We start from the raw sequence: 12,999 nt of genomic DNA on the forward strand, positions 1-12,999 counted from the left end.
GTCGGGTCGCCACAGATGGTATCAGAGCGTTGGTTGTAGGGAACTAGGATGTGCATTAGTGTGTCTGACAGAGTCGTTAGGACGCATTAGTGAATCTAGACTACAACCGGATAGTTAATCATTGCATTCTGACATACATTTGCTATAGATAGCACTTACTTGACTACTTGTGCATTATACTTGAATCATTCTTAGGCAAACTTCTTAATGGTACCAAGTTTTCATCATACGAACTCGTATTCTGCAACTTTCTGGTAACACGCGTAAATTCAAGATTCATACCCGTATGGATGACGACGACTTCATTAGTCACACTTGTTCGGGAACTCTGTCTCCCAGATTGTTATTCGCCACCGTTTCAACTTACTATCGGTGTCACACCGGTGTACCTTACTATCTACCACTTCTTGTTACTACCATCACTACTCTAGGTGAGTATCGTCATCGCTAATTATCACTACGGTTGCGTACTTTTTGTTATCATGATTCGTTACTCTTTTCGTGCCTAAGGGCATTATCGCTTGACTTGAACCGCAATGACGTGAACAATCATTTATACACTTCCCTCGGGGAATGCTTCTTTATAGTTGCACTAATTCTTTCGATTCAATACGAGTCACGTTAGAGACGTCGTTACACTTTTTTATTTTAAACTTCACGATTACACGAACTTGAATCTATAGAGTGATGTGGGAATGGAGGTATGAGTTAGCGTAATATAACGACACTCGATCAACGTGGTTATATTACGGTAAGTCATACCAAAGTTCTAATGACACATGATGGTGGTTGGACTCGATCAACCTAATCACCACCATGTGCCATGTACATGACTTCATTTTTCTTGTTTGAACATCCGACAACTCCGAGAATATTGATAACAAACCATACCAAGGACACATCTTCGATTATTATCGAACCATATTTATGCTTCCGAATGAATGACAAATTCTTCCGACTTCAAACATATGTTATACGCGTATACTATCTCGTTTTCTTACAGTTTATCGACGAACTACAATATGCTTGTTATGCTCACATCGAGGCGGAAACTTCTCTCGCCTTACACCCGTACTTCCGTTTAAGGAAATCCTTATTCTAAATTCTCAATGGAGAGCGACTCTTCACGTCATACAAGTATTCGCCGCGAGGGTGGATAGTCCTAACAATCGTTTTCAAAACCCGATAAGAACTTGCCCCGACGAACGTTTTTGGAAACCGATAAATCTTCCGCGACGCGAATTTTCTTGAGAAACTTGTCCTAGCTAACGTTTTCAATTCCTAGCAAACTTGTTCAATATGCCTTAGGGAAATGTACCCCGTTTCGGATCGAGATCCTCGTTTCACTTCTAGATTTTGGAGTACCTTACAAAAAGCCTCGGGACCGCGTTTAGACATGAGTACCGCGTACCATCCACAACCCGACGGACCGAACAAACATGCGATTTAAACCTTGGAAACCATAATACGAATTTGTATTACCAACTTCAAATTTACTTGAGAAAAGTTTTTGCCTTTAACCAAATTCTCTTACAACGATGGTTATCATTCAAGTCTTAACGTCACACTTTTTGAGGACCCGTATAGCCGTAATCGTCGTTTTCTTAATTTGTTGAACCGAAGTAGGTGACAAGCGAACCACCGGACCCGAAATCATTCATGAAACAACCGGAAAATTTTTCAATTCCAAGAAAGGCTCAAGGCGGATCGTAGTCGCCAAAAGAACTATGCCGATGTTAGACGTGAACCTCTCGAATTCCAAGTGGGTAACCGTGTCACTTTAAAAGTCGCACCTTGAGGAGGTGTAATCCGTTTCGGAAAACGTAGAAAGCTAAATCCGCGATATTTTAATCCTTTTAAATTCTTGGGGTGTTTTGGACCCGTTGCTAACCGTTTAGATTTATTTTCCGACTCATTTGAGCCCCCGTCATTCTACATTCTATATAAAACCTAAGGACGTGTCTTGCCAACAAGAACTTGTTATTCCTTTCGATGAGCTTACTATCGATGGTACACTTCACTTTCTGGGAGGACCGGTTGAAACCATGAATCATGAAACCAAACCGTAAACAACATATGATCCCGACCGTCAAATTCGTTGAAATACCCTAGGACGTACTTCTCCCTCACTCGTAGAATTGGCAACGCAAGATCTCGAGGAAGATTCAACAACTACTACTTCCAACTAAATTTCGGGACGAAATTTCTTTTGAGGCGTGGATAATGTAACATCCCGCGTTTTTCCGTTAAATTTAATTTTAACACCGTCTTTTTTTTTTAAAACATAATCTTTCGTATTTAAATTAATAGTTTCCGTGAGTAACGTTCATTATATTCCCTCTATTTAATTTTGACATCACTCATTTCACTCGAGCGTTTTCAAAATATCCGTTCGGTAAAATTCCGCACCCGCTTCTAAACTCGAGGGACTAAAATTGACACGGGGCAAACTAGTTGACTAGGTCAACTAGTCCACCCCAATCACCACCATTCAATCACCTCCATCTCTCTCTCTTTCTCTCTAGCAAGAACACACACACAAACACCCAATTCAATCATTCATCATCTAAATTCGGATCGGGAAGCAAACTTCAAAACAAATTACATATTCGTGATCCTCTCTTCATCCTCTACATTTTGATACCAAATTCATCAAGTTTGGGTAACATTTCTAAAACACTAAATTTCTATAAATTCGTTTTATATACTTGAAATTGTGTTAGTTAGTGTCTATGGCTCGTGTGTAACATGAATATATGTTTTGTTTGCTCGATTTGTTGTTTTGGAGTAACTAGTTGAACATTTGAAATGGGTGTGCTTAATCTTTGATTTTGGAAGATTAAATGTTGTTAAATTGTTAAAGTTCATGTTTTAATTGTGTTACTAGTATCACTAGCTTCGTTTTGATGTATAGGTTGATTTAGAAAACTTCAAAAACCCGGTTAATGATTTTGTGATGTTTGACTAGGGTTTGATAGTTCTTGACATGAACTTTTGATGCTTGAATGCCATGAAATGTTAATTGTTAGTGTTTAGTAGTAATGTATGCTTCATTACCCTCAAAACGGCATATCATATGTGTGAATTGGATTCCCGAAACTTAAAATGCGATTGATGAACTTGAAACTTTGAAAATGGACTTTTATTGATCACTTGATGAGATTTCGGCTATTGTAATTGATGTTTTTGTTTGATGAAACGTGTTTAGTTGTTTTTCTTGTCAAATTACCTTTCCAACGATATATAGTATGCATTTTGGATGTTTTCGGTTCATAAAATATGTTAATTTGAGTTTTGGTTCGTGACTTGGACCATTTTCTGCAAACTGCATGTTTCCCAGGTATTGCGCGTCGCGCATATACCCGCGCGCCACGCAAAACAGAAATCCCAGATATTTGCCCCCTTTAGTTGAGTTCTGACCCGGATTTACACTAGGGTGCGCGCCGCGCAACCCATAGCGCGCCGCGCATATGCCCAGCTCATTTTGTTTTTATTTTTCCTTTCACAAAATGTTTCCCGCTTAACCGTAACTCCGATTAACATGAAACTTGGCCATTCTGCTCATAAATGATTTCTCATCATGGGAAAATTGTCGGATACCCGACCCGACCCTGTTGACTTTGACTTTGACCAAGTTTGACTTTAGTCAAACTTAACCAAACAATTATACAATCGTTCTAACATGTTTAACTACTTGTAACGTGCATGAAACTTGACAATTTGCTTCACATGCTATATTAATCGAGTCGTATTGAGCCATAGGACTAATTGAACACATTTCGCCCGACCTTGTGTCGTAACCGGTTAATTGATACAACTTACTTGTTTAGGTCAAGGCTAAGCAACATTCATGCACACGTTTACTTTGTGAAGTACATTTATACTCGTGCACTCGAGGTGAGATCATAGTCCCATCTTTCAACAACTTTTATGCTTTAAACTATGGGATGAGAAACATATACGTATCATACTTTTACACTTGAACACAAGTACGAAAACGAACATTCCACGTACGGGTTTGAACAAAAAGCCTCAATTCAATTATCATTAGTTACACTTGCAGGGTGTAAACGTGAACTTATATTATGTGATCACATGGGCTTGACGAGCCTCATTCGGACGGTTCGCTACCGTTAGCGGATGAAATATATTTTCGGGTCTAGTGTATGTTCTAACACTACGCAAAGGGTGCAAAACAGTTAAGTTTGATAATTGGGTGCCCGGGATACAAACAACAACTTTGGAATGCAAATGATTTTGATAATCATCTTATACTAAATCTTGTGGTTCAAATACAACGTTTACTAAAACACCTATGATTTCACCAACGTTTTTCGTTGACAGTTTTCTATATGTTTCTCAGGTTCATACTTGGGTATTTGATACATGCTTCCGCGTACACTCATACTTGCTTGGAGTTAAGCATACATGCATACACTCTGATTTCTTGCTTGGGGTCAAGCATACATACATGCATACGCTAGTGATAGCACCTTTGGATTCAAACATGTTGTTTACATACTTACGCTATTTATAGCAAACCGTGACTTTCAACTTATATTATGTCGCAAGTTATTTCATTTATACTTTACAACTTTTGTAAACTTAAACTTGTTGTCGAACCGTTTGGTAAACTAAACTTTGTAAGTTTTGTACATTTCAAATGAATGCGACATAATTTTGGTCAAACGAGTCTCATATAGGGACTACGACCACGTAACGGGACCTAAGTTAGCGGCGCCGTCAAACATGATTTGGTCGGGTCGCCACAAGAACGTTAACATGTAATAATAGGGTGGGATGTTGATAAACAAGTGTTAGAGGAATATATTGTATGCACCAAGATCACTGAACCAACTCGATGTATATGTGTTGTAGTTTTTCTTTTTACAACAATCGATAACTATATAGAACGAAGCTTTTCCAACGGAAGATGAAAAAACCAAACAAGAATACACTGAGGTTAAAAGCGGGAAGAATCGTAACTAAGAAGCATAACGAAAACCTATACCAACAAAAACCTAACCGCTATCTAAAAACGAGCAAAACCAAACTGAACCAAACAACAACCGAACAACCAAAACAAAAATCACTAGGTACAACAAAGGCACAAAACTGACCATCACAAAGCGAAGACAAAACTCGAAAACTAACAACGAAAATGGAACCTAAACACAAGCAACTTGATCGAACCTAAAACTTATAGTTTGGAATTTGAGTGCCTAATTTGGGGATAATTGGTTTGATAGATTGTTATAACTCCGGCGTTCGTGCAAACCCGATCATAATTTGGATCTCGATGGCGTAAAACAATCAGTTGGATTATTTTACTCAATCGGATCGAGTAGATTAATATCTAAATGAATTGAACTCCAGTGACGACCGAAATAGAATCGGGATATGATTTAACTGTGGATTTTAATATGGATTTGACAGAGGAATATTATAGTGACTACCCAAGGGGTCTATTTTGACAGAGTAATGTTATAGTAACTGGGATACACTTTTAACGAGGTTATAGTAAAGTCGGCTTTAAAAGAAGGCTTGAATCCTTGCACATTTTATGTTTATTGAAATGTGGTTGCAGTCGTCGTTTTACTGGAACGCGAAATTTTTTACTGGAACGCGAGGCTTTACTGATTCTTCTTCTTTGCTTGATTTAAACTCCATCTTCATGCAAAATACTTACTTTCTTTCAAACATTGATCAATAAACTTTCTTCCAAACTTTGATCAATAAACAACCTTTAGCTTCTAAAACTCTTGAAATAGACTTTCTTCCAGTAAGCACAGAATTCCTTCGATTTTAGCTCGAACAATGATCAAATGAAATGGATATAGCAATAATTGAACGTATAAAACATGTATAGATTTGACTATATCAATTACGTAAACTAGAGATAAAAAACACCCCCGGTCGGGTCGCAAGAACCTTTTGGTTTCAATAGTTAACTCAGCCATAAATGGCCAATGAAATGTAAGGATTGTTGTTTGATAATTTTAATCGCTGCAAAAAATAAAAAGGGCCAGGTCGGACAAAGCTTTTGGTTTCAATAGTTGACACTGTTAATAACATATTAGACCCGTCTCTTTTGGGCCTGAAAAGTTAAAGGGCTGCATCTACGACCTAAGCTATCTAAAAGTCTAAAACTATGGGTATTAAAAATCGACCAACTAAAGTTTTAACTAAATAAATGGTTAGGAGGATAGGAATCAAGTTATATCTTTTTTATAAGTAAACAATTTATTTATTGTTACTAACAATATAAATAAATAACTTATTAAGCATTATAACGACGGTAATTGATAGTTCGGACAAAAAGAATCACGATAAACCTATCAAGACTATGGGTGTCAGGTGTGCATTGTACGGGAAAAACGGAAACAAATGGAAAAATTCTGGGGAATGAACTGGACCTAACAAGAACCGAGAATTCCCAAGAAGTTTATGTATAGTTCATGGTCCTTAAATTTCATATTTTTCGGTTCTCGGTAGGAGATAGACCGAACCCGAATAATTTTGAAATTGACCGAATCAAAATATTTACATTATGTATGTTTTTTAAAAGAAAAAAGATATAATTCGTAGTTTTAAAAGAAAAGAATATACATTCATGTCACACCCCCAAATAGGGCCTGGGGTATTTGTGACTAATTATATCAAATTACAGATGTATAAACGAGAACGACTTTATATGAGACGTTTTATTGAGTTTTGCAGCGGAAGATAAATAGATTACATTGTATTTAGAGCATTAAATGTTCTTAATTGATATGATATGTAATGAAGACTCCAAGCATAGCAAGCAATCATCATCAAAGTAGCAGATATACAGCGGAAGCAATATTTAAGTACCTGAGAATAAACATGCTTTAAAAAGTCAACACGAAGTTGAGTGAGTTCATAGGTTTGTCATAAATAATGATTTCAGTAATAGATCACAAGATTTAATAAAAGACGATATATCATGTATATCAAAAGTATGCCATGAACGTATAATATCAAAACTAAACGATTTTACCCCGAGACAATACATATGTAATTGTCGAGATCATTATTATACCACCAATTGACCTGAGGTCAACAGTGCGGGACGTTACTCCCAATAGCGCTATTTGTAATAATTCCGTTTGCCTCTTCATTATCTAGCAATTAATGATATTACAAAGCAGGGTTTTGCATGTTTCATATGAACACAATAACATGTTACATATCAACACAATAAAAGTACTCATGTTGGTCGCATAATAGTTTGCACTTGTGTCTATCTGTTATAAAATATTGCATTTATTCTCAGCCCAAAAATATAGATAAAAAGGAAGCAAATGAAACTCACGATACGATACGATCATTTGTAGTAAATATGCATATGACGGCATTGAACAAATGTAGAGTTTACCTCGGATTCACGAACCTTTATCAAGTATATATATTAACACATATACTCGTAATCGAATAAGTTTATTTATGTTATTTCAATTGTTATATATTTCTGTAGTTATATATATATATATATATATATATATATATATATATATATATATATATATATATATATATATAATAACTAATTTGTTATATATGAATATTTATATAAAAATGTTAATATGTTTGATATATAATTATATGAAATATAATTGTAGTATATGAAATAAGTGTATTCAATGTACAAAATATTTATTTGTAAAAATAATAGTTTCGATAATAATGATTTACTAATAATTATAATAATAATGGTAATAATAGTAATTTTAATACAAATGATAGTTTTACTACAGTAATAATTATAAAGTAAAGATGATAGTTTTAGCAAAAATGATATTTTTTAATAATAATGGTATGTTTAATAATAATTATAGCTTTAATAGATATTTTAATGATCATGTTAATATTAATAATAATATTAATACTTATTAATAATAATAATAACTATAATAATAACAATAATAATAATAACAAATAGAAAAACTACCTTCAAAAAGCCTTCATAAAAAATATGCCCAAGACGGGGCTCGAACCCGCGACCTCTCACTAACCCTTAAACATCCCTTACCAACTGCTCTGCCTTGAATTTTCTGATTTAATCCTAGTTTATATCTATTTAACCCGTATTTATTTATTTCATGTTTCTTCTCCTTCACTAAATTCGAACGACTAGGGATCAAGCTTGAAACAATTAAATTTTTGATTTAGGTTTAGTAATTACAGACTAACAACTTATTGGTGTTTAATCAGACGCGAAAAGAAAAAAAAATAAAACAAACAAGAACAACAGAGCTTGTTCGAAGAAAAAAAATAAAATAAACAAACTCAAACATTGATTTTGGATTTAAGAGCGTTTTAGCTAAAAATTACAACATGAAATAGTTTTCAAATCATCATTAGAAACTTTTTAAATCCTCAATTTCAACTGAATCATCAAAACGATTTCGAATTTTTGGATGAACACATCTTTTGACTTTTAAATTCAAAACTTTGACTCAAAAATTCGTACTTGATAAACGGAATTGAAAGTTGAAACTTTGCAGGTAGATTAACTAAATAATTCATAACATGACTGCAATTATAGATTTTGAAATTGGATTCGATTTCTGGGTTTTTGAAAATATGAACAATAACAGAGGTGTCGAGCTGTTTTAATGGTTTTTTTTTTCTATTTAATTTTCACGATGCAGTGTTTTTGGTAATTGATAATTGATAATGATCGACTGGTACTCCATTGGATTGATTTTATAATGCAATTGTGGTGTCGATATGATAATCACGATTGAACAGAAAAATATAAAAAATAAAAGAAAAGCAGATAAAAAAAAATATATAAAGCAGAGATCACCAGTAAATTTATAAACTATTATGATGAGATTTAACAATAATTAATGCAGCATAACTAGTTGACATTGAGTCAGGATCCAAAACCAAAAAGAAAAAGCAGTCACGATTAAAAAGAAAAATAAAAAAAATAAAAGGCAGATTTACCTAATTTATCCATTATCTGGTTTTATATTTATATTTAATTAATAATAAATATAAATATATTTAAATATAATAATACTTTTAATATTATTATTAATAATAAAAATAATAATAACACTAGTAATAACGAAAGTAATGCTAATTATCAAAAATAATGTTGATAATAATAATGATATTTATAATAATTTTAATAATTTTAGTAATAATGACAATGCTAATAATATTAATAATGATATTAGTAAAAAAAATAATGATATTAATAATACTAACAATAATGATACTAGTATTAATTTAATTCTCAATCATAATAATAATGATATTAATATTGATAGTAATATTAATATTAAAATTAATTATGTGTATCAAATATATTATTATTGAAAGTAATAATATTGATATAAATGTTAAGATTTATAATAATAATGAAGGTAATAATAATATGAGTATAACAACTATGATTTAACTTGTATTTTGATATATTAATATTGCAAGTTATTATTTATATAATAGGTATATAAATTTATTTATAACAATTGTTCGTGAATCGTTGGAATTGGTCAAGGATATTTGAAATAGCTCAAAAATTCGGAGATTTAGTTTAACAAATGTTGCTTATCGTCTTAAAAATATTAAAGATTAAGTTTAAAATTAGTCGGAAATTCCCGGGTTGTCACAATTCAGTAGGGAATTTTTTAGGATATACATTCCTTGCACAATCACGACGCTGAGCAATCCTAAAAGATGAACAAGATAAGGGGAAGTTAAAATTATGTAAACGCATCTTAAACATGTTATGATCTTTGTTTTCTCTCGAATTGAACTTTCGAATTATCATTTGCAATGCTTCAAAAGTACAAATTTACTTACTAGCAAAACATTCACTTTGTAAGATCTTAGAGCTATTAACTAATTAGGGTACCATCAATAACAAGAATTACATAAATATTAGATTAGTATACTATATTTAAGTAAAAATATTCCTTTATCTCCATACATTTCAAGGACAATGTTAAACGTGAGCAAGTAGCTCTTAGGACTACGTTTAAACATACTATATTTAAGTTTAATAACTTTGTTGAATTAATTAACTATAAACATTTCTTTTTTAATATCAATTTTCCTTATATAATTTTGATATTAATATTATTAATGGCATGGTTGAGTTATAAATATAAATTTAAATTGTATTTGGTATGCATAAATGTAATCTTTAAAGATATGTTTATTATTCTTCATATTCTGAACATAAAAAATCTTATTCGTTTAGTCGATCATTTATAGATAAGCGAAAAAGTCAAGCCCCTATATATTGTTAGTTGCTCAAGTCGCAATCTACGCTCACAATATTGAAACGCGTATGTCACTCTATTTATAGGGAGTAGTTAAAAACTACTCCAATTAATATGGTGTATTTGCTATGATTATTTCATAAGGGCAAAATGTATAAACATACGCTGCACACTTTGTAAACAACAACAACAACAACGACAACATTCAATAATACATAAGTGATGTATAAGAGAGGTGAGATACAGACAATCCTTTCCCTATCTGAGAAAAAAAACAAGTCATTTCTCCACTCAGAGTGAAACACTCTTAAAAGTAAAGAAAGTCATCCCTCTCTCTATTCGACGGATAAATAGATTGTTTCCGAATGTACCTCCGTCCATTAAAAAAAATAGTAAAAGAAAATTAAAAATAAAAATTGAGACGCCATGAAAATGGTAGAATCAATTTTCTATGAGTTTTAAATCCTGCATGGAATTCAATTTAAGTTTTAAATGACAATCAAGACGCCTATAAATCGACGCTTGCTGTTGACTAAAAATAGAGCCGCCACTTTGTAAACATTCCCACTTTTTAAAAATGTACTCCGTACATATTTAAGAAATGTATATATTATATATTCTAAAATATATCTTGACTCTAAAAAATAATTTACGCTTTATTACACCTTTTGTCTACTTAATATCTAGCTGTTGCCCTCCAACTGTACGTAACCAAGAACATGAACAGGTCCGATTTGGTTGTTCAAAGACACCTACAGGTTAAAGTATTACCGTAATTAGTTTGTTATTCACATTAATTTGTTTGATTATATTTTTATGCAAGCTTGACTATAGATTAATCGTAATATTACGTATGTGTTGAGAAAGAAGGTGAAAAAAATTTTAAAATCCATGAAATATTCATCACATAACGGAATTAATCAAGATTGTAATTAACTATAAAAAATATGAATAAAAAAGCGTATACGTACCCTATATCTACTACATAAAACTATAATAATCTACTAAAAATCCGTATAATAATAATAATAATAATAATAAAAAATAGGGTATAACATCTCATCAGATATAATACATAAAATTACGATCATAAGAAGAAGTCAACCGTGACTGGAGTCATCTTCTCATCATCATGATCAACTCTAAGCCCAAAATCATTCTCTAACGGCGTTAAGTTCAAATCCAAACTAAAAACACGTCTACTATTAACTTTTTTCACAACTGGTACACACACATCTAACGGCGTAGCCGAATCACCGTTTTCGTTATTTATAGCCGCTCTATGCCTTCTCATATGTCCACCCAATGCTTGTCCAATTGCAAACTCGATCCCACAAATCGAACACTTGTGCGTTTTAGGCTTAGATATCGATATCGTGTCTTGATGATCTATCATCTCACCATCAACAAGCCTTGGTTTTTTATGACTAGCCCTATGCCCTCCAAGTGCTTGAAAAGATGGAAATTGTCGATTGCATGTCTTGCATTCAAAAACTCGATCAGCTGATTTAACGTCGTATGATTCATTACTTGACGTCCCCCTCGAAAGGAGCATCAAGTAGTTTGCCATGTTAGTTATATTCGTGTCGTATTCGCCTTCTCGTGTTCTCTTCATCGGTATACACACCATATTTAATTAGCTTGTAATCAATCTTTCGTCACCAAAAAATTGTATTGGTTACAAACCCTAGAAAGAATAAGAATAAAATAGAAATATAAAACTTTGCTTTTTTTGGGTGTTTGTGTGAAACTAAAAAGTGAAGTTTTGTAAGCAAATGAAAGTTGTATTAATGAATGTGAAGAGTTGATTGTGGGATGATATTTATAGGTAATATAGAGTATTGACTTAATTTAGTTTGACCAAAGTGTGTGAATAACGAATGTGACACTACTTCCTTGTGGACAACTAGACAAGTTGAGGGGAGTTGGATAAACCGGGGGAGTAAAGTGTAAAAAGTGGAAAGTAGTGGGGTGTAAGAGTGAAAATAGTGAGGAGCCGTCATCAACCGCGTAAGCGTGACCAAGTGAGTGAGTCGTGAGCGGTGAGCCATCTTTCTGGAATCTTCAACTAAAAAAGACTCAGGTATGAAACATATGACTGCACCCAAAAAGCCAACACAAATACTTTGAATTTTAGTTATATTTTAATTTAATACTCCGTAATAATTTATAAATAGTAATAATTTTCTATTTTTATTTTTGGAAAATTCTAAAATTGCATGCTTATAAGTTTCCAGTATCGATAAAGACCAAAAAAAGCCTTTTTAGTTCTTATATTGCGATCGAGACGATTAATAGGGAGTATTATTATATTTTTTAAAAAGATCTACACGAAATTTCAAAGTCACATATTTGATAAATGTATGTGATACTTGTGATATTTCTAGTACGTACGTCTAGATTATATGTACATATAAAAGTAAAAACAATGCATCTTCTAGAATTAAATAGGTAGCTTAATAAATTTCTTACTATAGCAGCTGCTATGCTAAATTCTTTTATCAATTGATACAGTAACACATAAGTTTATATTTTATTGTTAATATTTTTTTTATCGTCATTTTACTATGGGGATGATTCTCACACACACTTTTTTGATCTTCACACACCAATTGAGTATTATTAGAAGAGTAAAAGGTTAAAATAGGTGTGTGAGGATCAAAAAAGTGTGTGTGAGAATCATCCCCCTTTTACTATCTAACAGATAAATTAGAAATTAATGTAGTAACGTGTTTAC

The 12,999-nt window shown here is 32.6% G+C and overlaps 1 protein-coding gene across 1 annotated transcript; it reads right to left on the reverse strand.

Moving 5' to 3' along the window:
- Positions 1 to 11,259: 11,259 nt before the first annotated feature.
- Positions 11,260 to 12,044, reverse strand: LOC139862434 (zinc finger protein ZAT11-like). The gene has a single exon (XM_071851037.1). It carries the CDS (start codon positions 11,890 to 11,892, stop codon positions 11,350 to 11,352), a length of 543 nt encoding a protein of 180 aa, XP_071707138.1. The 5' UTR covers positions 11,893 to 12,044; the 3' UTR covers positions 11,260 to 11,349.
- Positions 12,045 to 12,999: the final 955 nt, after the last annotated feature.

The sequence above is a fragment of the Rutidosis leptorrhynchoides genome, chromosome 8 (assembly GCF_046630445.1).
Source record: "Rutidosis leptorrhynchoides isolate AG116_Rl617_1_P2 chromosome 8, CSIRO_AGI_Rlap_v1, whole genome shotgun sequence".
Taxonomy (NCBI): domain Eukaryota; kingdom Viridiplantae; phylum Streptophyta; class Magnoliopsida; order Asterales; family Asteraceae; genus Rutidosis; species Rutidosis leptorrhynchoides.